The 27709-nt window shown below is 43.2% G+C and overlaps 1 protein-coding gene across 4 annotated transcripts; it reads left to right on the top strand.

The window, feature by feature from the left end:
- stat1a (signal transducer and activator of transcription 1a) lies at positions 1 to 27499 on the top strand. 4 transcript variants are annotated; one of them, XM_070549967.1, is made up of 25 exons: positions 1 to 136; positions 3764 to 3894; positions 7657 to 7801; positions 7888 to 7983; positions 8070 to 8156; positions 8239 to 8317; positions 8422 to 8513; positions 8600 to 8751; positions 10698 to 10856; positions 10940 to 11032; positions 11289 to 11348; positions 11429 to 11449; positions 11563 to 11653; positions 14202 to 14243; positions 15469 to 15558; positions 15638 to 15736; positions 15808 to 15943; positions 16053 to 16108; positions 16192 to 16286; positions 16359 to 16498; positions 16596 to 16784; positions 16864 to 16939; positions 17013 to 17109; positions 19313 to 19351; positions 27006 to 27499. In XM_070549967.1, exons 2-25 carry the CDS (start codon positions 3767 to 3769, stop codon positions 27033 to 27035), a joined length of 2292 nt encoding a protein of 763 aa, XP_070406068.1. In that variant the 5' UTR covers positions 1 to 136; positions 3764 to 3766; the 3' UTR covers positions 27036 to 27499. The 4 variants fall into 4 exon arrangements, with proteins under 4 accessions (XP_070406068.1, XP_070406070.1, XP_070406066.1 ...); XM_070549969.1 differs by lacking the exon at positions 19313 to 19351; XM_070549965.1 differs by lacking the exons at positions 19313 to 19351; positions 27006 to 27499 and adding an exon at positions 17309 to 17474.
- The last annotated feature ends 210 nt before the right edge of the window (positions 27500 to 27709 follow it).

Here is a 27709-nt window from a genome sequence, read left to right on the forward strand (position 1 = left end):
GTTAGCACACATTGCTGCACAGGTTGCCTAGCTAGCAGAAGGAAACGTCATTGACCAGATCTGGAAAAAGGAAAGAAGCTTTCATGCAGTAAAACTAGTTTCCGTGAAGTAACAGCACGTTTGTTCTGGATAAAAGGTAAGGTTATTCACCTGCCACCAATATAGGAGTATTTAATGTTAAATGCCTACTTTATTGAGTAAAAAACATTTGGGTAAGCTAGTCTGCAAAGTAAAAAAAAACTTACCTTTTATTGTTGCGGTTTTTAGATTTACTCACTTTATCTATATTTGCTTATCAGCTGTCATTTGACTTAAAATGTAACTTTTCACCCGTAAGTTGTTCGTCACCGCCCACCAACAATAATAACATAAGAGCTAACATTTATGAGTAAATGTCAAGTTAACACTTTTATTTTTAGCTCCTGGTGAAATACCACCTGCCCGAATTATTCATCAAAACACAATTCTTAAGATAAAGTATTCCAAATATTTCAGTTAATTCGACAATTGGCTCTGTTTCAACAATAGCTGAAAACGCACAAATATGAACCAAGTTCAGTGAAGAAAAACAGTCAAGTCTATTGTTTCTCAGGCGAACCTGAGCCCACAAATGACGGATTTTCTGCGTGATTATAAACAGTTAAATTTGTCTAACATACATGTTTAAACATGTTCTACAAGCTAGACACGAACCTGGTCAGAATATTTAGTTTTAACTAATTTTCAGGACCGTTAGTTGGTTTTGTGCTGGGAGTTGTTATGGTTGTTGTGTTTACATAGATGTTTATCCCCTCATACCTGTGGGGAAAATGAAACTTAACTAATACTATTCAGTGATCATAGACTGGTTATTATTAGTGTAAAGATAGAAATGGGACACTCAGTGTAAGAATAAAAGTGCATTTCCTTTTATTTCACAAAAGAGCAAAGCTATGGGTTACATTTTACTTTATTTTAAAATTACTGACCAATTAAATATCAAGAATGAGCCCTAATCATTTCTAGTTGTCAAAATGCAGCAGAAAGAAATGTGCGTTTGTGATCAAACCAAAATAAAGTATTATTTTGTAGCAGCTTAGATGTTAATTGTGCCTTTTTGGGCTTTTATATAAAATCTGAGATGGGAGGAGTCATAGTAGTTATTGTGTCAGCAGCTCTCGCTTCCTACCTTTTTGGTTTAATGATGTAAGAGAAGAAGAGATGGCGAAATGCTGCCAAGTACAACCCAGGACTTGTGCAAACACCCTGATGCAGGCAGGAAACTAGAGAGCTTCCATGGATCATTCAGACTACTGGGATTTCTTGAGAACGTAGAGTGAATTCTTTTCAGATAATGTTGAAAAGTTTGACTTAATTGTTCAGTAGTGTGAAACTCAAACAGCTCGTGTTCTCGGAGAACATCTTTGTCCTTTCAGTAAGCTTTCCGCCTTTAATATTAATCCTGCTCAAAGAAACTGATTAACTCTTTTGTCTGAAAGTCAGTCCATCCGTTTGTCTAAACTTGGAGGTATCGGGTCCTTCTCATTGAATCACTCCAGCTCCTCCCTGGGGGGAGAAAAATCACTCCAATGTTTTTATTTTTAACCCTCTGGAGGCAGGCGTTGCAGATTTGCAACAGTTAAAACCATGGTTAAAACCTACCTACCTGGTTACTCCACATTTGTGTTGTCAAAAAAATCAATACCTAGATATAAATCGATACTAAAGTGGTATCTAAATTAGATATTCCATCCCTGTGGTATCGATATTATGGACTATTATACACAGCCTTCTTCAAGTACACCGACACGCACGACAGCCAGATGCCGTAAAGCAGCCTCTGCCTCCCAGACAAACAGAAGAAGAAGACGCCGCATGGCTACATTGCAATTTTCCACGCGAGTTGTCTCCGATCCAAGTTTTGTCTGCCAAATAAATAAACAAAAACATAAACAGCGAATTTGGGAGGCGCTTCACAGCCCAACTTAATTAGCATACCAAGTCCGACACGTAGTTGTATATTCACGCTTATGTGCTTAAAGGAAAACTCCCGTTTATTGCAACCCAGACTTAATTTCTAGCATGCAGTATGTTTGTTTACTCACGCTGACAACTTTGGTGCTACTTGGATTCCCCGGAGTATTTAGATCCGTCGGCGAATCGCCGTCAGCGTATATCCATATAACGGGTGCGGACGGGCACCCATGGTGCAGCCTCGAAATAAAACATTATCTGCACCAAAACATCTCAATGTCGAAAGGTTTTGTTAGGAATCATTAACGTGATTCCCCTGTTCGTTTGGAGCGAGTCTGGGATTTCTAGGCGTAAACAGACTAGCCGCGGCTAATCTAACCGGCGCTTTTAATGACGTCACCGCCGTGCGCCAATCTGTTTTTATTAGATTACCGGTAGATGTACCTTTGTCCTACTGTGGAGAAATTCGTTTTCTCCCTTTATTGACCAACAGAGTTGTTCAGAAGTACAGAACAAAACATATGGCATTACAGCTTATGACAAAAATGCACCTTAAACAGAGTTTAAGCAGCAAAACATCACTCTGCAAATAGTGTATATATAGTGAGACAATTCATGATTTAAAGTGTTAACTTTCGCCAGTTTTTGTATGCATGTTTTAAAAAATGCTGATACTTGAAAGGTTTAAGCACTTAATGCACTTAATTCTTAACATTTAATTTTTGCAATATAAATTGAGGAATGTTATTTTTGAATAAACTTGTTCAATAAATTGGTGTTTTCAAATAGTATCAAAATCGAGTAGAGTTTTTTTCCAGTATCGAATCGAGTTTGAAATTTTAGTATCGTGACAACCCTACTCCACATACCTATTTCATGATCATTTTTAACTCAGAAGTACCCCTGAAGGACTTAGTTGTTCATCCTTTTATCAAAACTTATTTTGAGCCTGAGAGGGTTAATCATTTAGTCCAGTTGATGATACATTAAACTGAAGGTGGGGGAAAGTCATTTAATCATTACATTTGCAGTGGTCTGGTAGGAATGAATGCCTAGTAAGTCGTACTCGGAGGAAAATAAAGCCCAGAAATGCTTGGATCAGCACGGGCAAGTCTGCTGCCTCAGAGAGGGGCAGCAGACTGTCTATCAGAAGCTAATGCAGGAGATAGGTGTTGGAGACTATTTTCAGGTTCAGCCTGCATGAAAATCTCAGCGTGACCGATTATAATCAGAAATAATCATGTAAGATATTTTTCAGTGGTTTTCCAGGCCCAATCCCAATACTCGTACTTCCACAATTGCACTCTTCAATTGCGCAATCCTGACCAAGGGTGCGAGTGCGTAAAGTGTCCCGGTTCTCAAGTGCGGAAGTTGACCATACCCCTTTTGCACCCTTGATCTGCGCTTCACCCAAGTCCGCATCAATCCAAACTTGGGTGAAGTTTATTACCCACAATCCATTGCTTAGGGAGAAAAGGCTCAAGTGCCTTTTAAATATGTATTTTCAAATTAAAATACTTCATTTTAGGACGATTAGTTGATGCTCTGAATGTTTTAGACAAAGCAGCAATCATTGTAAATGTATTTAAAATAATTGTTTGAAAATTGTTAAAAACAATAAAAATAAACTTTATTAAGTAGCACAGCGACCAGCATCCCAGCATGTGTTGCGGTTGCTTACACAATGCTCCCTGTCGCAATTCTGCAATTATTTGCTCACTTAACACCTTAATGCGTTTATTGGGATTGGGCCTCAAGCTCTTTGTCCCCTAATTTCCTAATTTATCATGCACCTGCTCTTGTTCACCAGAAGATGGCGCAGTGGGTCCAGCTTCAGATGTTGGACTCTAAGTACCTGGAGCAGGTGGACCAGCTGTACGACGACTCCTTCCCCATGGACATCCGACAATATCTGAGCAGGTGGATTGAGAGCATCGACTGGTAAGAAGTCCAACCCTAGATGGAAAATCACTGTCCGGGTAGAAAACTAAATAAGGGGCTGCTGCGTCCCTGCAAATCATGTTGTCCCCTTTGGTCAGCTGATCAGCTGCTTCTGAGAGTGATATGGATGAAGCGTAATAGGGCTGCAACAACGAATCGATAAATTCGATGAAAATCGATTACTAAAAGCGTTGGCAACGAATTGCGTCATCGATTCGTTGTGTCGCACAACTCTTCCAAAAGCCCCCCCTCCTGGCCGCCATTGCGCGCAGACTGGAGCAAGTCAGATCAGCGCGAGGGAGAGCCGGCAGGTGTTTGGAAGAGGAACATGGCAGAAGCAGCAAGACCCAAAAAAGTAAAAACTTCTAAAGTTTGGGAGCATTTTCAGTTAAATCAGGCGAAGACATTCGTTACCTGCAACGTTTGTAGGTCAGACTTAGCATGGCACGGGAGTACTGCAGTGATGATGCAGCATCTTAAAAGCAAGCATGTCGGAATCATCAGCGAGGAGGGAGAGAGCTCTTTGTCCGGGTAAGTTAAAAACTTTTCAAAAGTGATTCACCCAAGTCCCGGATTATTACACAGGCTAGACATGCCCTAAGCTCGTTAAAAAAAGTCTATAAAATCGTAAGCGCAACGCTATTAGATAAAGGGGGGGGGGGGGGGGACTCGCGCTGCTGCGAACCGGTTCCGCCGTCACATTCCCGCAGAAACTGGTTGATCACACCGGGGCCAGACTACTAGCACCACAATGTCCTCAGAAGCGAAAACGCTTTTAAAAGGGAGGGAGGAGTCCTAACTGTTGCTGCAGGCGTGTTGTGTGAGAGTGCAGTTATTTACTGGTTAATATATTTTTGGGTTCAGTTGCTTTCATGTGGCCTAATGTGAGTCTATTTGGGATCATTGGAATGATCAGCAGCATTTCTTGATGTGACTTTATGGCAGTTGCCCAGGGCATCATCGTAAGGAGGATGGCATTCATTTACTTTTGTTTTATTTGGTATTTTTTCAGTCATTTTTGGAAATAGTGATTAATTTTGATTAATTCACAGCCTATGTTTAATTACATTTAAAAATTAGTTGTTTAACATCCCCAATTATAATAAATGTCTGCAGATGAGATCAAACAAAACAGATGAGAATTGCCCTTAAAGAGCAAGTCACCCCCAAATAAACTTTATTTTTTGCTGATAAACTAAATAAATGAGTGTCTAATCGTGCTGCAGACACGTGTCGTCAATAATTTGGCACTTCAGTGTAGGGCTGCTCAATTAATCGAATTTTAATCACGATTACGATCTGAGTTTTGAACGATTATAAAAAACAAAACAAGCCGATTATTTGCTCCTCCCACTTGCGCTGCCCTGAGTTGCAAATGAAGCGCTCCTCACAGTGTTGCCAACTTAGCGACTTTGACGCTATTTCTAACAGCTTTTTAGACCCCCTTCTTGACTTTTTAAATCTTAAAAGTACCTAGCGAACATCTCAGAAACATCTCTGGTAACCTTTAGCTACTTTCAGGATAACTGTCGTTGATGTTTCCTGCAGGTTAGCTAAACACTCTGCCTGAGCTCCGGACCGTTCTTCACAACATTAGGAAAGGGAATGATGTAGTGATGTGTCGGTCGCTACAGAAACGGCTCTCAGAGTTGGCTCTGTTGGATTAACCAGAGTGAGTGACACACACACTGTAACTTCTGAGCCGCTAAAAACGGCTAAATGTGCGCGTGCGGCGCGCTAAACACACGTGCAGCTTGCCCCTGATTGCTGTGAGACCGGGTTGGGAGGTGGGGGGTGCAGCTGTGGTTGGGACAATTATTACATTAACTGATGGACTTGTAAATAACTAGTTTATAAATAAGGTAGAAATAAGTTCCTCACGCTGATAAACAATAACTAATCTCTCTGAGGAGACAGTGCTAGTGCACGCTCCTACAGCACCTTGACACGACTCAATAAATGTTATACAACATTTTGTGAACATCAATTTATTTGCATTTATTTGTTATAAATGCCACTGTATAATTCTTGCTGTCAGTATTTGCAAGATATTGGTATTTGGGTCTGTACTGGTTAGACTTATATGAGTTAAACCAAGGTCTATAGCCCTTGTGTCATAAACTATGAGCTGTAAGTATATTGGTCTTTTTATACTGGGAATCAGGAGTTATTTTAGTGATCATCTTGTTTCTTATCACACACCAGCTCAGTGGTCTAGTGGTAGAGTGTCCGCCCTGAGACTGGGAGATCAGGGTTCGATTCCTGGTCGGGTCATACCAAAGACTTTGAAAAAATGGGACCCAATGCCTCCCTGCTTGACACTCAGCATTAAGGGTTGGATTGGAGGGTTAAACCACCAAATTGTTCCCGAGCGCGGCTGTGTCTGCAGCTCACCGCTCCCCCAGGGGATGGGTCAAATGCGGAGAACAAATTTCGCACACACATCAGTGTGTGTGACAACTAATGGGACTTTAACTTTAACTTTATTTTGTCCTGATTGTGCCCTGAGCAATTTTATGACTGAATAAAAACAAATAAAATCAACATAAATAGAAAAATCGTCTTAAATAATCGAGATCTCAATTTCAGTCACAATAATCGTGATTATTATTTTTGCCATAATCGAGCAGCTCTACTTCAGTGCATCTTAGTTCAAATTTAAATATTCTGCCTAAAACTGGCAGTGTTGTGCCGTTGTCAGGTAAAAACTCTGCACTGTATTTTAATTTAAATCTGCCACCGCTATTGGCTAAGAAGTATGCTATGATGTAAACTGGTACATTATGATGTCACAATGCTGTCGTGAGCCTGAGTGTGTGTGTATTTGTTAGCGGCTCCGCCCTCTCGGTCTGCCAGGCAACAGCATTTGTTGCATTTTTCAAACATGAAGTGGGAGTGGAGTTAGACTCTGGTAGGGGTTGACTTGCTCTTTAAGCTGTTTAACTTGGACCAAGCATTTTAGGTCACAGATAGGTGTAGCTTAGGGTCTCTGCCTATACACCTTGTAAGACAATTTAGGTGATGGCATGTTGTTTTTCTGCTATTGAACTGTTTTCTAATAATGTTGTGTTTAATAAAGTGAAGGAAGGAGAGAAATAACGTTTCCCTAGCAGTTTTTAAAATTGTCCCTATGTAATCCGATTAATCGTGTCGAGACCCCATCCGATTCATCGATTATCCAAATAATCGTTTGTTGCAGCCCTAAAGCGTAAGTCAGTGTTTCCCCTAGAATTGTTGCCAGTCATGTCGCCTGGGTTCTGCTCGCAAAATGCTACAATGCTGCGTCTCCTGTGGGGGGTGTCTCGTAGATGTGGTGCTAGAATTTCAGCCGTGGTGCAGCTCCACTCCTGCGCCTATGCAGGAGAAACTGTAAGTTCAGTGGAGACCATGTCTTTGCTTTAACTGCTCCTGAATTATGGAACCACCTTCCCTTGGACATCAGGCAGTCCTCAACCCCATCTTGTTTAACCCTAACCCTACAAAAGGCATTAGCTTTAAATTGTTTTTCTTTTTTTTTTTATTAAACTTTTCATTTTTATCTTGACTGATTGCATAATTATTTTTCCTTACTTGTAGGTCTTTTTGCTGTAACTATTTTTATTACGTAGCCTGTTTTATTATTTTTCTACACATCACTTTGGTGCTGTAGGTGTTTAAAATGTTTTATAAATAAAGCTTTTATGAACGGTGCCCTTCAACATCTGGCGTAACCGTGGTGGGACCTCTGTAAGATAACTCCGTTGTTGTTTTGGATCTTCTTAGGGATACGGTGGCATCACAGGACTCCCTGGCAACTGTTCGGTTTCACGAGCTCCTGGCTCAGCTGGATGATCAGCACAGCCGCTTTGCTCTGGAGAACAACTTCCTGCAGCAGCACAACTTCCGTAAGATCAAGAGGAACCTGCAGGTCAGAGCCCCACGTTCTCTACTCGTGTCAGAGTGAGTTAAAACTAAGAAAGTGACTGCGTAAACATGGAGCACTTGTTTCTCCAGGATCGGTTTCAGGAGGACGCCCTCCATATGGCCATGATCATCTCCAGAAACTTGAAAGAGGAGCAGAAGATCTTGGCCAATGCAAAGGATTCTGTGGTAAGACCTGCAGCTAGACTCTGCTTTAATCCATCTAGATTTTATTTAAAGATGCTTTAATCATGAATTTGACAATGCTTCTGCAGCAGGAGAAGGAGGGGACGGTTTCAGCCATGGTGGTGGAGAAGCAGAAGCTGGACAACAAAGTGAAGGAGATGAGAAACATTGTTCAGGTGAAACAAACACGTTTCAGCCACATTTAAATAATCTCTGCTGTTCCTTTACCACAGCTAAAGGAGAGTTTCCTTTGTTCAGATTATCGACCAGAACCTGAAGAATCTGGAGGACCAGCAGGATGAATACGATTTCCAATTCAACACGCTGAAGAACAGAGGTAGGAAAGTGCAGATGACCCAGAAGAACAAGGAAACTTAGACTGAAGTGGCTTGTTCTGATGTTTGAGTGAAGCTGATGTCTGGTTATGTCCATCACCTGCAGAGAACGACGTGAACGGCATGACGCCAAAGGAGCTGGAGGCAGAGAAGTTAGTCATCATGAAGATGTGCCTTGAACTGAAAGCCAAACGCCACGTGAGATTCTTAATCCACAGTTTTATGATAGTAGAAAGCTGAGTCCAAACCTTCTAAAACTCCGTGCCTTCTTGCACGTGTCCCAGGATGCTGTGGTGTACCTGAATGAACTGCTGAATGTCATCCAGGGGTTGATAACCGACCTGATCTCCGAGGAGCTGCCAGAGTGGAAGCAGCGGCAGCAGATAGCGTGCATTGGCGGTCCGCCCAATGCTTGCGTGGACCAGCTGCAGAACTGGTGAGACCGTTGTTGTCCCAGAAGCTTCAGATAAACTTTATTTTCTTCTGTTGAGTTACCAAGAAATCTGAGACATCAGGAGAAGGCATCAAGCTGGAGTTCACATCTGACAGACATCTGGATCTAGAAGTATCAGAATAATACACAAGGTTGGAGATTATGGTAGTTTTTGGATCTAATGGAACCTGAATTTTCCCCCAAATCCCTAAAATTAGTGGTAATATCAATCCAAGTCAATTAAGATGAAGGGTTTAAATGAAGGTGACCAGACCAGACCAGAGGGGCTTGGTGTGGTCCTGATTCAGGGTCTTAAAAAGTCTTAAAAGTCTTAAATCGATTTAGTAAAGTCTTAAATTTGGGTCGTATGACGTGATTTTAAAATACGTTCGTCTCATACTTGCAAACTTGACGCTTTTCAGCGAAAATTGCCGCTTATGAAAAAAAATGCGTTCACATGAATCAAAGAGTTTTTGTTTTAGGGAAGGCGAGTCTGGTCGGATTTTAGTCGCTCTTTATAAGAATCAGTTTCAGAAAAATGAGGAGTGTTCATCCTCTTCACAAACCATCTTTGTTAGTGGGTCACGAGTTGCCATTTGACCAATCACAGTCACAGAGACAGCTAGGGGAAAAACGCTGCGGTAGCCGATATCACGGCGCCGCCACTACTGTCGCCTCAACATCTGGCAGCGGTTGGAACTTAAAAGTTCGTAAAATCATCAAAATCCCCTCCAGATACGTCAGTTTTCTGTCCAGAACATTAGCAGGTTTGTCTCCTTTCAGTTTCAGCCTTAACTGATGTCTCCCGAGGCTTGTGTTCTTTTTTTTTGGAGGGGGCGGGAAGTTGAGTTCAATCAAGTGTTGGTCAAAAACAGCTTTCCCAGTAATTAGACAGGTTCATCCTTACCTAAAGAAGATTCTGGCAGACAAGCTGCTGCGGTTGTTGTTTCAGGTGCATGCAGGCTAAACCCTATAGGCACGTCTTCCCTACATGTTTTATAAGAGATTTGAAATCAAGAAGAAGAAAAACTTGCAAAACAGTATGGATCTGTTCTCAGTGAGATGTTATTAGTGGAAAATAAACATAAATACGTCTAAAGACGTTACTGGTACTTTTACTGTCATTCTGTTGTGGAAAGTCAGCACAAATATTCAGTGAAAACTTTAAAAAGCTGCTTAAACCTTCATTATGTTACAGTGGGCCTGTCTATATTTATAAAATCAGTTGATTGTTTAAAGTAACTGTAACTAAAGTTACTCAGAGCCACAGTAGAAGGTCCAGCCTAAGTTACGCCGGGGACACACCGGCCGCCGAAGCGCCGGGAGGCGAAGTGCTCACGTAATTCGGTCGCTGCTCCTCAGTTCCGACCAGACGCTTGTTTCTCCGCTCCGGTCGAGGCGCGCCTCGTAGTTTTTCTTTTAATCACTTGGTGTCCTCCATTTCCTCTCCGCCTTTTCTCTTTTCCTCTACACCCCCCTCCCCCTTGCTGTTTGTGTGTGTGTGTGTGTGTGTGAACCTATGGTGTGAACCAGTTGTTAATAGCTGGCCTACGACTTTCTTCCTCTCTGTCCTGTTTGATGACTGTTTGATGCTTGAGGTCCACGTGGCAGGGGTGAGGTGGTGCTCACTCCTCACCCCTGCCACGTGGACCTCAAGGGATAAACCATCAATCCTGCTCATTGGCCAACTTTCCTCGCGGGGTCACCCATAAAGACAGAGGGAGGGTTATAGGCTACATTTAATAAAAAAAAAAAAAATACTCAAAGCTCTCGAATGTGTTCAGTTTTTGTTTTATGTTGCGGCCTTATGAGCTGGGTCGTAACAGTCATTGCTCCTCATTAATCTGATCAGTTTTATTCACATTGAAACTGATGAGATGTTAAACATGCTGGAGAGCAGGAAGTGATCAGGCTTGGAGGAGCTTCAACTCTCAAACACCCTGCTGCAGGTTCACAGCAGTCGCTGAGAGTCTCCAGCAGGTGCGTCAACACCTGAAGAAGATGCATGAGTTGGAGCAAAATTTCACGTATGAGAACGACCCCATCCCTCAGAAGAAAGTGTTTCTGGAGAGCCGAGCTCTGGAGCTCCTCAAGACCCTCCTCTCCAGGTAGGAAACCTCAAATAAATCGGTTAGCAATCTCGCTGTTGTCTGTATTCAATATTGATGAGTGTGTGTGTGTGTGTGTGTAGCTCACTGGTCATAGAGAGACAGCCCTGCATGCCCACCCACCCACAGAGACCCATGGTGCTGAAAACAGGCGTCCAGTTCACCGTGAAACTCCGGTAGGAAACTAAACCAAACCATGAAAACAGAATCATACAGAATTTCAGCTGAGAAACAAATATTTACACGAGTCAAGCCAGAGAAGGGCCTCTTTAACACGTGCCCATCAGAACTCATGTCTTAAAGCTAACTGGAGTTGCTGCAGAGAGCGAACGCTGACTGAGCTGCTCTTTTCCCGTTAGTTTCAAAAGCAGAAAGGTTTGACCTTAATAAACGTGCATTTCTGAGATTAGTTTCCTGTTTTTCCCCCTTCAGGTTTCTGGTGAAGCTTCAAGAGTTTAACTACCAACTCAAAGTCAAAGCTCTTTTTGATAAGTAAGATCATCTCCTGTTTCCACACGTTCCACATTTTCAGACCCATACATTTCTAAATATGGATGTTTTCTTCCCCTTAGGGATGTCGCAGACAAAAAAGGGTAAGTGTCTAACGTTTTGACTTGTTTATAAGAAATCTATCCAACTAAGTTTTTTTTTTTTTTATTCTTGAGAAGTTAAATGTATCCCTGAGTGATTATGTGTCTAAAACCAGGTTTCGGAGGTTCAACATTTTGGGCACAAACACTAAAGTGATGAACACAGAGGAGTCCAACGGCAGCCTGGCTGCAGAGTTCCGACATCTAGTGAGTTTATCGTAAAACTCGGTTTAAAATCATCGTTTTCCTCCTAAAACAAACAAAAATTATGCAGTGTTGCAATAAATAAATCTGATAACATCTCAGAAATGTCACCTGGTGTCATTTCTAAACCTGTCAGGCTCTGTTAATATCACTTTTAATTTATTAAAGTCACAGTTTAAATATAAAAACTAGTAAAAACACTAAATATGAAAACAAATATGGATTTAAAATAACAAAACTGTTTTAGAATGCATAAATTCTTAAATATTTACTTACAGTCCTTATTCTGCTCTCCCTACTTATTCCACCTTCCTCATGATCCCCTGATTTCCCTCTTTCCCTCTCTCCTATTCACTCCCTCTCTTTCTTTACACTTTTTATCACAATTGTCTATTTTTGCTCATTGTAAACATAGTTTTAGTCATTTTCTAAATTATTTTTTATATTTTAAATTTTTAGTTTATGTGAAGCACCTCGTGATTTTTATCTTAAAGGGACTATAAGGAAGTTTGACAGCCAAAACATGTATAGAAATAATAAATGTCTTCATCATACATTCTCCTGCAATGCCCTGGTCCTGTAGAATGAGGCCTGGCATTTTTACTGTGATTGCCTGTTTTTCTGTAAAACCACAGAAAAAGAGAGATGCTCGGGTCGAGCAGGCTGCTTCATGCGCGTTCACGCTCAGGCATCGCCTGTAGCATTTGCTATCCGTAGCTTTAGCAGCGGAGAGAGAGGTAGTAGACTTTGTCGCTGTTCCTAACACCTAGTGACAAAGCTAGCTACATTTCTGAGGACCCTTAGCTACTTCCTGTAGAACTTTCTTCTAGATATTTCCTGCAAATTAGCAACAAAATAGCCATTTTCGCTCCGAACCCTCAGCTGTCATCAAGGATATAAATGTTACAGATAGAGTGAATGTTACTAGAGTGTAGCTCACCTAGTAAGACGTCAGACTCTCGTGCAGAAGACCCGGGTTCAATTCTGTATGTGATTATAGTATATTTAGAATTTCTTTTTTACATTAATGGTATATTTTTTTTACAGTAAGATGCCCAAATTTTTATTTGAGATTCGCCGAACGGCATTGAACTCACAGATAAAAAAAGATGTGGGTTCAACTTTCATTTTGGAACAATTTTTCAAGCAAGGGAAGGGAATGATCTGAGCATGCAGGAGGACTGACCCATCATAACCCTTTGTCGGCTGTGCTGAAGAGAAAGGTACAGAACCAAATTATTTAATTAATTAGCTGCCTCTGTCCTCCGGGCCACACACACACACACACACACACACACACACACGGGACTGTCTCAGCTGTTATTTTCGTTAAGGAGTGTGCACGTACAGCATGCACGCCTCATGCACGAGCCTACTATTGAAGCTGCCGTTACGCTTTTGGCCTGAGGGGGCAGTCGCGAGCATAAAAATTCAAAAGTCCATAAAGTCCCTTTAAGAGGCACTATAGAAAAGATTTCTTCTTCTTCTTCTTCTTCTTCGTCTTCTTATGTCTTAAAACTAACAATAATTACCAAATTATGCCAGCAGGTGGCAGAATAGTTCAATCCCCCGAGATAGAGTGTTTGGTGGGCCTGTCAGCGCTGTATAGGTTTAGTGGGCCAATCACAGCGCTCTATAGGTTTAGTGGGGGAGATAATGCGATGGAGCGAAACTACTGAGATAGCGGCAGCTTATTTGAAACGGCTTTGGCATCTGTAGCGGTGAGTATATCACTGTGTTTGTTGTCCAATAGCATGCAGAGGTAGTTTGAAAGACACCCGAACTGTATATCCACGCCCCACGACTGAGCTCTGTCTATAGGTTATGGCCATACTATATGCTCACTTATATAGGATGGCTTGCCGAGCTACTTCTGTTATACTTTGGATTACTCTTCATGAGTCAGACCCGGGGCTGTGAAACCCAGCGTGCTGTGTACATGCCAGGTAGACAAATTCCTAATTAGCAGCTTGTAGACGCAAGACTAAACTCTGCTGTTTGCTGCAATTACAAGTCCGATTTAGATTTACCATTTTGAAAAAAAATGTAAATATTTTTAAGGCGGCAGCAGGTGATAAACAATACATTTTGAAACAATATTTAAAATAACTTGGAAAATGTGTCCTTTTCTCAAATATCGAATTTGATGGTAAGTGTGTTTGATGTATTTTGTATTTTAATGAAAAATACATAAAGTAGCCTGAAATGCATCGCTACAGGCTAAACGCTCTCAAAGTGAATTGATGAGGCACCCCAAAACATTTACTGGCCCCCCCTATGGAAATGTTCTGGGCGCGCCACTGCTTCTGTTCAGTGTTCTGGTGCATTTTCAATTTTTGATTGAGGAGCACTTGAGGATTGTGACAACCCTGATGTAGACGTCTGGTTTTATGAGCCAAAGGTTTCAGGTGGAAGAGACTACGTCTGTGATGGGATTGGGATAGTCCCGATGAGCTGAAAATTCCTTGTTTGTTATGTTTTGCCTCTCAGCCTTTTGGGTGAGACTAAAGATGTAGAGTTGCTTATTTGACCTGTTTTTGTCTCCATTCAGCAACTGAAAGAGCAGAAAACCGCCGGCAACAGGACAAACGAGGTATGAGGCTTCAAACTCCTCTTTATTTCAGTTCCAGAGGTCATTTATTACAGGAACAGCTTACATGTCACAAATTCTTCCGGCTCTTGGAGGGTGCAGATGCTTTTCTCCTCCTCTCCTCCATAACTTATCCTCAAGGCCCTTTGTCTGTCTCTGCGTGCTGGGTGTACGGCTGATCTGCATTTTCTCTGGAAACTGGAAACTGAAATTCACTCAAATGGATCTCGTCAGTTGGTCACTCAACGCGATTGATAAAATCTTTTCAACGATGAGAACGGGAGAAGGGGCTCCCAGATGCCCCTCCATGACAGACCAGCTGTCTGTGGAGGACTCTGAAGATGTGTGGATATTCGTGGTGTTGGTGTCGGGGTTCCTGCTGATCAGCATTGGAGGCTACCTGGCTTACCGGAAAATTAATGAGCTGTAGAGGAATATTGGCTTGATCCCGGGGCTCAGAGATGGATTGCACCACGCTGTGAATTCACAGACTCACATAATTGTCTAGATGAATCGTAAGCTTGGGACTTTGGCCGAGATTCATTCATTGGCACAAAGATGGATGCTGTCAAGGATAGAGTGGACGAATCAGCACGGATTGGGATAGATTAATGCCCATTATTGGGATTTTGAGAGGTTGAGGACCAACAAACTGTAAGACAGAGAGGAAATTATCTCTGTCTGGCCCCAAAACAATTTCTAATAGGAATCTGGCGTCCTTGAGTCAGCAAGGCTCCAATGAAAACTCCCCCCTCAGAAGATATGTGGAATGTGCCGTCGCTCTGGCAACTCAACTCTGTCTTTCCCTCCACCTGAACCAATCCTGATGTAACCCTCTTTTCTCTATTAAGGTAGCACGACTCAGGTTGCAAATGACCACAGTCACCAATTCTTGTCATGTGTCTATGCCCATGTATGTCTGATCTCTGAGTTGTGTGTACTGAAACTCTTAATTTCCCTCTGGGATTAATAAAGTATCTTTGATTTCATGTTTATTATATATGTATGTAAATGTCAGCTTTAATGACAACACAGATGTACAAAATAAAAACTTTTATTTTTATTTTTGCATCACAAACTGATTTGATCTGGAGAGTCAAAACATTTCTCCAACAAACGTCTACGTCTCGTCGTCGTCCAGCTGCTGAAGTGAAGCAGATTTAGTTCTTCGGGTTTGAGATTAATCCCTCCCTCGTCCCTGTCTGGACCTTTGTGTGTTTCTGTTCAGGCGCCTCTGATCGTCACAGAGGAACTCCACTCGCTCAGCTTTGAGTCCGACCTGCATTTGCACCATTCTGGACTCACCATCCTGCTGGAGGTGAGACGAGACACGAACACAACTTCTGCAGACCAAACTCCAGCGAGCGTGTGTGTTGAGGTGTGTGTTTGTGTGTCAGGCCGTGTCTCTGCCCGTCGTGGTCATCTCCAATGTGTGCCAGCTACCCAGCGGCTGGGCCTCCATCCTCTGGTACAACATGCTCACCACAGAACCCAAAGTGAGACCCGGTTCTTCTACCACCGTCAGCCCTGTGTCGCTCTGCTGTTAACAGAACCATCTGTCCTCCAGAACCTGAAGTTCTTCCTCAACCCTCCAGCGGCGAAGTGGTCTCAGCTGTCCGAGGTTCTAAGCTGGCAGTTCTCGTCCGTCACCAAGCGAGGACTGAACCAGGAGCAGCTCAACATGCTGGCTGACAAACTCCTCGGTCAGACACACAAACAGATCCTGGATCAGCCTGTCTGATCTGGTTCTGCTCTCTTCTTTTACCCTGGGTTTGAGTCTTTATATCTGAACGTTTTCGTGTTTCTGTTCAGGAGCCAAAGCTCAGAGGAATCCAGAAGGACTCATCCCCTGGACAAAATTCTGTAAGGTGAGCCCGAGTCGCCCTGCAGCACCTGCTGTCATCCTGTGCTGCTGGAGCAGAACCTGAAGTTCTTGTCGTTTGCTCGGCAGCAAGGAGCCAACGAGAAGACGTTTCCCTTCTGGCTGTGGATCGAAGGAATCCTGGACCTGATCAAACGCCACCTGCTGTCCCTGTGGAACGACGGGTGAGTTGCCGTGATGACGCAGCGCTTCCTCGAGGACGGAATCCAACTGATGGGTGTGTTTGTTGTGTGCAGCTGCATCATGGGCTTCATCAGTAAAGAGAGGGAGAAGGCTCTGCTGAGCGATAAGTGTCCTGGGACTTTCCTGCTCAGGTTCAGTGAGAGCAGCAAGGAGGGAGCGATCACCTTCACCTGGATCGAGCATGACGTCCACGGTAACATCTCCTATGGGGGCCACAATACCTGTCACCTCCGATGAGCTCAAACTTCCTGTTCCTAAAACAATCTACTTCCTGTTTCTCCTCCCCCCAGACAAGCCGGTTTACCACTCTGTAGAGCCGTACACAAAGAAGGAGTTGACAGCCGTGTCTTTGCCGGACATCATCCGCACCTACAAGGTGATGGCAGCCGAGAACATCCCAGAAAACCCTCTGCGCTTCCTCTACCCCAACATTCCCAAAGACAAGGCTTTTGGGAAATACTACCCCAAACCGTCAGAGAGTAAGCCTCACAGCTGCTGCTGAGTTTCATTCAGCTCCAGAATAAAACACATCCTGATCACAGTTTCATCGCCTTCCAGCTCAGGAGCCCATGGACGTGGAGAACACGGATAAAAGCGGCTACATGAAAACGGAGCTCATATCCGTCTCAGAAGTGTAAGCCTTCACTAAACAGACCTGTTTAATGTTGGAATAACCCGAGGTTCTGACTGGTTCTGCTCTGGTCCAGACACCCTTCCAGGCTGCAGGACAACATGATGCCCATGTCTCCTGATGACTTCAAGGCAATAGAGCACCTCGTTGGTCCTCGAGACCTGGATGCCGTGGTGAGTTCCTGCTCCAGCTCTCGGATTAAACAGATTAAAAAAAAAAAAAAAACAAAGATCTCCTGATGTAACAAGTTTTATATGGGGAGAAAAGTCTCTAAAGATCTGTGTGTGTGTGTGTGTGTGTGTGTGTACGAATTGTGTCATCGATTCGTTGTGTCGCACAACTCTTCCAAACCCTGCCCGCCGTTGCGCGCAGACTGGAGCAAGTAAGATCAGCGCGAGGGAGAGCCGGCAGGTGTTTGGAAGAGGAACATGGCAGAAGCAGCGAGACCCTTCCCGGACGAGCCCCCACGCTGTTACGTCCCCCAGCCCGCTAGGAGAGATGTTGTTGAGGGAGAAATAAAGTTGGTGTGTGGGTTGAATAATAACGGAGTGCTGTGTCGCTGAACCAAGGATTTTAATTACAGAAAGAAAAGCAAAACAAAGTGACTGTCTTATTACATACAAAACTAAAGGAAATACACGCAAACGGGGAACTAAGAGCACGAGGGGGAATTAATTAACCAAAATACAATCGCTGTAAACTCCAAGCTAACGGAGGGATGTCCTGTTAAGCAGGAACGCTGGGAAAAGTCCACAAACAAGGTCAAATAGCCGTTCCTAGATCGGGGATACCAGAGAGTCAAAATCTAATCCTAATACCAAAGCGAATACCTAAAGCCGAGACTAACCAACACACGCGAGGAGAAGAGAGCAGCAAAAACTCTTCCGAGCCTTCACTACCCTGGACCTTCTCTAAGAACTGTGGGCAGGAGGGCAGCCTTTAACAGCTGCCCATGATTGCCCAATTACACACAGCTGAGACAGGCGAGGCAGAAGCCACCGAGGCCATCTTGTGGCCGAAAAGGGGCAGAGCACGTAACTGTGTGTGTGTGTGTGTGTGTGTGTGTGTGTGTGTGTGTGTGTGTGTGTGTGTGTGTGTGTGTTTGTGTGTGTGTGTGTGTGTGTGTGTGTTATTGTACATACTACATACTGAGGACCATTTTGACCATTTTCCCTACAAAGTGAGGACATTTTTTTGGTCCACTTTTTTAGAAGCATACCAGAAGCTTACTGTACCAATTAGAGGTATAGTGTGAATTAAGTTTTAGTTAAGGTTAAGAATAGATCTGCGTTGGTTATGGTTAGGGTTGGGGTGTGGACTAGGCATGGTGAAATCACAAAAATGAATGGAAGTCAACGGAGGGTCCTCAGGGTGTGTGTAGATGGATGCACCAGACAAGGAAGTGCATCTCTGGCCAGTTTGTGTGTGTGCAATAACGGTGGGGCAGCAGTTTACATGATGTTGTGCGCACACATAAACTGGCCTGTTAGCCGCTTCCTAGTCTGGGGACAGTGTATCAATCTGTCAGACCTTTAAAACCAAATAAACGGTCTAAGATAACAGCGGTCTCGTTATAACCAGACTGCAAAGTGGGCAGGTTTAATTCTTATTGAGGAAAGGTCACCAGGATACTGCGCCATCTTTTCATGCCTTCTTCCAGTTTGAAACCTGCTTTTTATCTAGTGACCATTTCTTATACAACACTTTGACTGCATTTGCATGGCTCATAAACACATATATGTCTAAATAAACATTTTTAGATTATTAAATATTAAATGCTGGTCTATCTGTTATGACTACAGGATCCTGAGATACTCTATTTTTCCACAGAAAAACAAATTTGTCCCGTCAACACAAGTTTAGACTAAATCCAAAGGAAATTCTAATTTCTCAGCTTCCACCAAGCGTTCAAAATCTGTGTGTAATGTAGTTTTGTCTGTGTGTACCAGGTGATGTTTGTGTGTGTGTGTGTGTGTGTGTGTGTGTGTGTGTGTGTGTGTGTGTGTGTGTGTGTGTGTGTGTGTGTGTGTGTGTGTGTGTGTGTGTGTGTGTGTGTGTGTGTGTGTGTGTATTCAATGATTTGTATGCGTAGGAGCTGATGTTACACAAGAAAATGTAAACACAAGTTAAAAATCAAGACTTACACATGCATACATCTTTCTACACAAACACACACACAAATCTTTAGTTACACACACATAAATCTAGATACACACACATCTTTAGTTACGCACACATAAATCTTTTGAGACTTTTTTCTCTCCATAGTTTTAACTCTGAAGATGAATTTAAACATGTGACCTGTTCCTTGCCGCTGACATTGCCACTCCCCCGTCCTTCAGCTGTGAATCTGTGTGTTGTCTGCTCTGCTTTCAGGCCAGCAGTCTGATGCAATATGAAGATTTAATGTCTGAGGTAGATTTGTTGTATTAATCAGCATCCCGCATGCACTGTAGAAGAAAATGTCTCGTCCCCTTTCCTCTGCTCACGGCAGCCCGACTCTGCCGTAAACAGGGGGGGGGGGGGGTGTTCGTGGGAGCGGGGCGACTAGGGTTGGGCATCGTTTGATTTTGAACGATTCCAATTCCAAACAGGTGCACCAGGGCTTTTAGTAACCAGAGTACAACTTACACAGGATTAACTCCTACTAGAGACCACTGTAAATGTATTGGTTAAACAAGTGAACCACACCTTTAAGTGTTTAAATCCACTCAACCACTTCTTGTTGCTCTCAGGACATGAAATCAGTAAGTTAAACTCAGGGAAGCACCAGGTTTAATAAAGTTCAGGTCCAGGATAGCTAGTTCCCTCTAAGGTTTCTTCTAATTGGAAACCGGCAACAGCAGAGCGACAAACACAACTACAAAGGCATTTAACGCCCCCTAGTGGCTGGTAGCAGGATGAGTATTTAGACCTGCCCCTTCTTTATAAATAACTGAGAAACAAATCATAAATTGGCTGAAAACAGCTTTTATTTTTTGTTAATTTCCGCCTAAAGAAACCATGTTTTTATGTATCATGAACAGTTTATGTCAAAGATCAGTTTACCATGGCCATCTCTGCTGGTGTCAGCTGTGACTCCATTGGTGTTCTGGGCCTCGCTGAGGTACTTTAAGGCAGCGGGGGGGATCCTCCAGTCCAGAGCCTGCAGTCGCTCCTGGACAGCGGCGTCCTGCAAGATCTCCATCTGCCTCGCCAGAAGGCGCTCCAGCTGCATCTGATCAGCACAGATTTAGTACACCAGCCTTAATATAAGAATGTGCTAAATAATTAGCTAAATTAGCTTTTATCACAATGTTTCAAGCCAGTGCTTCACCTGTGAGTCTTCTGCCTCTCTGCCACCAACATCTCCACCTGCCCAATTAGCTTCTGTCCCCTGTACATGCAAGCGAATGAACTTTGACAGCTTTGAACTCAATACCACATGCTGAACCAATGTTTTACACATGATCATCACCCTAACATTTGTCACAAAGATCAATGTTATGTCTATCGTATCTTCATTATTTCAACCTCACCTGTGAGCCTCCATCTCCTCCAGGCTCTCGTCCTCCATCTCTTACAGCCTCTCCTGCTGCACCTCCACCAGTCCCTCCTCCTCCTCCATGTCTGTCACCTGAAAAAAGGATGCATGAACTATAAACAGAGGGAAATTTTGGAATGGAACAAACAGAAATATTTACAGGACGGTTCAAGTCTGATTCACAATTATTATTAATATAATGTGTAAGTTATTCATTACCAATATGAGTGTATAAAAACATATTAAATATGTTTTTTCCCTTAAAAGTGTTTAAACAGTTGTTACATTTCAACACAACAAAAAGAAATGGAAAAAATAAGATAAATCTAATGAAAAAGTGTATATTGTTGACATTAAGCTTTAAAAAAATCTCTGTTGACGATGATGATACTGATCATTTTTCAGAGCTTTAAGTTCTAAGACACTTAACAAGAATAGAACAATTATATAATGTGAACATATACATTGCAATAGATAAGTTTACAATAAAGTTAAATGATAAAAGTTTTGAAGTTACACTTTACTACTACTACTAGTAATAATGATAATAATAATGATAATAATAAGAATAACAATAATAATAATAATACAAATAAATAGTGTCTGAGGAGTCAGTTATGTGGAGGAGATGAGTGTAAAAGTTAGTTTTGAGTGTTTGTGAAGGAGGTGAGTGAGCTTAACCCTTTGATGCATAAAGGTCACTACAGTGGACAGGTACTCAAAATTGTTATTTATTTGTTTTAGCTATTAAGCACAGCTGTTGAAGACTTTATTGCATTTGAGCCCCTCCATTTGGACTTCAGTAAGCCAAGCCAACATATTTCATGCTCAGAATGCACGTTGTCCACTGAGATCGACATGTAATAAAATATTTGTAAATTATAAAATTTTACAAAAAATATTTGTTGAAATTTGTTTCATTCACGCCTAAAGACGAGTGAAAAAAATTGTTTAAAAAATCATGGTTGAAGATTTCATAATTCATGCATCAAAGGGTTAATGCAGGGGTGTCACATGTTCCAACTTACGTTTTGACTTTGAAAGAAGTCTCTTATATCCACTTTTCGTTTTCTTGACATGTTGCCGGCTGTGCCTGATTACCAAAAGTCTCACAAGTGAACACTTATTCAAATGTTATGTAATGGAAGCTGAGCTGAGCTCTGATATTTAACATCGTCTAGTTGACGATGTGACTCTTAATACCGGCATGTGGACCCTCGGACTCCTAGCGGCTGCAAATTAGCAAAACAACGTGAGCACGTTCTGACTGTTTACAACTTGGGAGTGACAGCAGCAACAGCCAATAATATGTTAGCAAGTATCAGCAGAGCCAATAGATTAGCTTTTGGTTGGGTCTAATAGGAAACCGGTTTCCGGCTCGGTCCTAGTGCTCAACTAAATCCATTTAATGGAGCGTAATATTGTTTTTGGACGGAAAAAAGTGCAGAGGACCAAAACTACCTTTTGAAAAAAGTGCCTCCCCCCCCCCCCCCCCCCCCCAAATTACATCTCAGACCATAACCAAAGTCTGGCAGAAGCCTCTGGGATGAGAGGCTAAATGTCTCCAACACATCCAGGAACGTCCAGCTGTTTTCAGCTAAAACTCTCAGGATGATCATGTCCAGGATGACTGAGAACTACACCTCCAAGCTGCAGCAGCATTCAGTCAGAACAGGAAGTGAAACTTAAACGCAGCTGCTGTCAGTAACAATCTAACAGATTTTAAACATTAAAACTCAACAGAAATAGTTCAGAAAGGAAATTAAAATGTTCACAACTTTGTGTGTGATTTATTATTATTATTATTATTATTTATTGTGGCAGAAGCTGGTGTGGTCCACCACAGAGAAGCTTTTCTAGCATGATGACTTTTGATTATTCTACAGGTTATTGTTCAGCCATCTGACGCTCACACACACACGAGTGTTGGTGAGCGTCTGACTGCTGACGCTCTGTGTGTGTTTTTATTTCTGCAGTGAGACAAACTCACCTCACACCGTCCAGAGTTTGTTCTTTAACCCTCCCACTGTCTTCATGGGTAACCCCACCAGGAAAGTTGACCATTGAGCAGCATTGATGGTTTGTCCCTTGAGGTCCACGTGGCAGGGGTGAGGTGGTGCTCACTCCTCACCCCTGCCACACGGACCCAAGGGATAAACCATCAATGCTGCTCAATGGTCAACTTTCCTCACAGACAGCTGGCGTGATCAGCTCTGAAAAGCGATGATCACAATTTGCAGATCACGTTTATTTTTCACGGAGATCGGCCGCGGACTCCTCTTCCGTCGGTATTCTAGGAATCGGAATAAAAAACCTTTATTTCGACTAACAGTTGGTCCCGGTTCCAATCGATGCTCGATGCCCAACCCTAGGGGCGACCCCCAAGAGTTCATTCAGTAGTGTGAGGTGATGTGTGAAAACACAACAATGGAGGATTCGGTTGAGATGTTGAGTTCGGCTCAGTCTGTGGCTTTTTGTCCCAACCAGAAAAGGCAGCAGGTTCTACTGGTACAGGAACCTCGAGCGACTTGGTTCTGTAACAAGTTCTGACTTGGTTCTTTAGCAGGTTTCCAGTCTGGTTTTACTTTAGGACTTCGTCTGATTTAAGTTTCCAGATCACTTATCGGACATGTGGATTTGGAACTGGTTTAAGTCTGAATTAAACTGGTTTACTGCTGGTTATCTTCTAGGAATTTATTTAACTTTTCATTTATCTTTTTGTTTATACCTTGGAAAAAATCTTTTCCTTAACTGAACCCGTTTAAGTACCGTTAGAGATTTATTTATTATTTTATTTATTTATTTAAAAGGGACACTGCATATTCGTGAACATTTAAATGTAAATATAGGCCACTTTCACACCCGGGTCAGCGTGGCCAGGGCTGCGCTGCTGCAGCTGTGACCTGAGGTGGTCACGGCCGCCTGTGTTCCTCCCTGCTCTCTCCTCTCTTACCTGTGAGCGTGCCGCTGCACTGGAGCAGAAGCACTATGCTGCAGACGGTGAGATGTTTACTCCACAGCATCCACAATAATGAATCGCGCATGCGCAAAACCCGCGCTGGCTGATTCTACTCACATATTAGAGGCGGTGGGCGTGGATTTAAGCCGGTCAATCAATTCATAGTGTCACCTCGGTCCCACTGGGGCTGTCGAGGAAGAGGTCGGAAAAAGTGTCAGCTTGGAACGGAAAACACAAACCCTGACCCTTACCCAGATGTGAAAGTGGCAAATAACCTTCCTTGTTCTTGGAAAAACCTAAGTAAGGAAATGAAAATGTCAAAAATCATTTCATTGAGTTGATTTAAGTCACTTTTGAAGGACCGTGGCTCTCTGGGAGAATGTAGCTGCCTAAAGCTTGGTTTATGCTTGAGGCGTCCGCGAGGTCCGCACGGCTACGCGCGGCAAAATTGCGTCATTTTAACAACCACGCCCCTCCACCGCGCCTCCGCACGGCCCAAACTTTCCGCACCGCGCGCCTAGGAAATTTTCTAAATGGTCAGACGCGGAAAAACATGGCGGACCGGCAAGAACTAGTATGGCAGAGGTTCGTAAATACAGACATTTGTACGATTCAGCTCTCAGAGATCACCGTGATCAAAATGTTAATAATTCTTGGAAAGAAATAGCTCGCACTGTCGGAAATGACGAGGACGCTGTTAAAAAAATGCTGGAATGCCATGTTGTAAACAACAGTAATTTTTACTTCAACCGTGTTGAAGTGTTGGATGCATGCCGTAGAGCACCATGCTGCCCCCTACAGTTTGGGAGAATATTGGCTCACCGCAGAGACAAGCCGCATGAACCATAAACGCTGCGAGTTGTGAAGCGCGTTCCATCCGCGAGCCGCATCACCAAGCGGAAAGTAAATACGTCAAGCATAAACCAAGCCTTACTCGCTGAATCTGATTACCTTGAAACTTTTGTACTTCTTTGTTTTTATCTTCTGGATGTGGTGTTTTGTTTATTTTTGTGTTTGTAAAAGTCTTTGTACTTTTTATGCTGCTTTCTTGGAAATGGGATTAAACATCTCAATGAGGTTTTACCTGGTAAAATAAAGGATTATATAAATGCCAAAATTAGCCCAAAGCCTGCTTTACATCTGTAGACCCTGGTGGGGCAGAGAAGTGGAAACGACAGAACGTGACATGACTGAGACACTGACCCTTAAGCCTGATTCATGCTTCTCCGTCTGCGTCAGTGCGGAGACACGCAACGCCATTATCCGTCCTTGCGGGCCTGCTGGAGAGCTCCGCAAGGACGGGCCGAGTCGAGCTTTCTTTTCTAAACATCCATCCGTCGAGACGGACAGTGCAAGTTTGTGATTGGTCAGGACGCCACTGTCGTCTACACCGCCGCCATTGCGCCCTCAAGAACATAAAGAGAGCCGAGGATAACTAGCGGCAGACACGGAGCAGCTTGAAGAATAACTCGCGAAAAAACTCTAAAAACATGAACGTTTAATTCCCCGTGACTGGAGGAGTGAAACGATGCGCAGCAAGCGTTTTATCTGTGGATGGAAATGACAGGAAACGTGGGTTTAGAGGTGGTGAGCGCATGAAGAGGTGGAGGAGGATGAGAGACAAATTTGTCTGTGTTAAAAAGTCTCTTATATAGAAAAACACAATATAAACACACTATCTTGGACCGGATACATGACAGGATACCACAGAACTAGAGCCCTGCACTGAAGCCCTAGGCCCTCGGGTCGGCCCGGCCCAACGGCCGGGATTCGGGCCAACGACTGTGTAATTACCTCGGACACGGGCCGGGCCGGGCGCCTTTTTTTAAAATGGAATTCATTAAAAAAACTGAAACACTTGAACGCAGCAGCACCTGCCTGCTTCTCACGCACCGTTAGCTCAGTTAAGGTGTGTGTGGTTTATAAACGCGCCTATATAAACGAATTCTCAAACTGCTGATTGAAACATGTGCCCCTATTCTAATATGCCATTTTATGTCCACTCTGATATGTCAGAAACCATTCGTTTATTCTCATGAAAACGACAGCATTCTATTTTTCTGTGAATAAATTCGCTCTGCAGTTAAAAAAAAATACAGCATTCATTGCTGATTTTTTTTCTAACTGGAGAGCGAATTTTCAGAGCGGCAGATTAAATTTACAAACGCTAATCTGGGGCGTTTATTTAATCTGCCGCTCTGAAAATGCATGCTGCAGTTAGAAAAAAAAAAGCAGCATTCTAATTTTCTAATTGCACAAGAGCGCATTTTCAGAGCAGATTAAATTTACCAATGCATCCAATTAATATAGTGTTCGTAAATTTCATCTGCCTCTTGAAAACTACGCTCTGTTAGAAAAAAAGCTGCATTAAATGCTGTTTCTTTCTTTTCTTTTTCTTTTTTTTTTTTACTGCAGAAAGCTTCTCGCAGATAATTAGAATGCTGAGCGTTCTATCACGCTAAAACATTATGAAAGGTTAAAAAAAAAAGTCTGGCTCGGGTCGGGCCAGAGAATTCTGAAAACCTTCTCCGGGTCGGGCTGGGGCTCCACCCCCTCGGGCCGGGCACGGGCTCAGAAATTAGGCCCGTGCAGGGCTCTACACAGAACAGCGCTACGCCCTCTGTTGTCCTGGTGGGGAATTGCTTTGCAACACTCTCCAGGAGACGGAGAAGCATGAGAGCCAAACGCCTCCGTCAATCCGTGCGTGTCTGTCCCTTGCGGAGCTGACGGAGAAGCACGAATCAGGCTTTACACAGCAGCAGATGGGTGTAGCTGTTTTCCTTTCTTCTTATTTCTAATCTAGACGGTTTGACTCTTGATGTTGGTCTGGTTTTACAGAGGAGGTAGAGCGGGTTGTCCGGTAATCGGAAGGTTAGAGAATGCTGCTGTTGTGTCCTTGGGCAAGACACTTAACCCCCCTTTCCTGCTGACGGTGGCCGGAGGGACTGGAGGCGCCAGTGCTCGGCAGCCTCGCCTCCGTCAGTGCGCCCCAGGGCAGCTGTGGCTACATCGTAGCTCATCACCATCAGCGTGTGAATGTGTGGATGACTGATTGTGTTGTGAAGCGCCTTGGGAGGCTGTAGAACTCGATGAAGGGGTTATACAAATAGACTGTTCACCATTTAAACTGGTCTATAGAGCTTTCATCCTGTTTAAGTAGATATTAACCTTTAACCTTTCTCAGTGGGCTAGTGGTAGAGTGTCCGCCCTGAGACTGGGAGATCAGGGTTCGATTCCTGGTCGGGTCATACCAAAGACTTTGAAAAAATGGGACCCAATGCCTCCCTGCTTGGCACTCAGCATTAAGGGGTTGGATTGGGGGGTTAAACCACCAAATGGTTCCCGAGCGCGGCCGTGTCTGCAGCTCACCGCTCCCCCAGGGGATGGGTCAAATGCGGAGAACAAATTTCGCACACACACCTGTGTGTGTGACAACTAATGGGACTTTAACTTTAATTAATCTGAATGTTTCTAACTTTTACAAACTGCATGTTTAATCCAAACTGGTGTGGATGTTTTTATTTGAATAACATCTGTAGAAACCTCCTGCTCCTGGAAGGTGACTAACAGTTTGTTTTCCTCCTCAGATGAACTCTGAGTTTTCTGTAGACAACTGACGACACTCCTGTGGTCTTCGCCTCGTCGTTTCGCATCAGAGCTAACATCATCGGCTGTTGAACGACCTGAGCAGATGGCATGTAGCGAGTGGTTTTATCATCCCTGCACAAAGGAATTCTCATCTGCAGCTTTTAGTGTAGCCAACTTTCACTTCACTGAAGCAGAGTAGAATTTCTCTATTTTCTATTAAATGTGAAATATAAAATGTTTCCTGTCAGTAAAAGTGCGCTGTTTAAATGTGACAAAGTGTTAACATTCTGCCTGAGCTTTGTTTTGACTGTATCTATAAAAATCTGTCCTGATTCTGATTTCTTTAACCTCCTGATCCCCGGAGTCATCATCAGAGTGTCGCTGTTTGTTTTATATTTATATGTTGCAGAGATATAAGTGACCCCAAATATCTTGGTTAAGTTAAAAAATCTCTTGTCTCAAGGTTAAAAGTGATTAAAAGGTTAAAAAAACACCATCCATCCATTTTCATCCGCTTATCCGGAGTCGGGTCGCGGGGTCAGTAGCCTCAGTCGAGAAGCCCAGACTTCCCTCTCCCCAGCCACTTGGGCCAGCTCATCCAGGGGAATCCCAAGGTGTTCCCTGGCCAGGTGAGAGACATAATCCCTGCAACGCGTCCTGGGTCTACCTTTAGGCCTCCTCCCGGTCGGACGTGCCTGGAAAA

The sequence above is a fragment of the Nothobranchius furzeri genome, chromosome 3, assembly GCF_043380555.1.
Source record: "Nothobranchius furzeri strain GRZ-AD chromosome 3, NfurGRZ-RIMD1, whole genome shotgun sequence".
In the NCBI taxonomy this organism is placed as follows: Eukaryota; Metazoa; Chordata; class Actinopteri; order Cyprinodontiformes; family Nothobranchiidae; genus Nothobranchius; species Nothobranchius furzeri.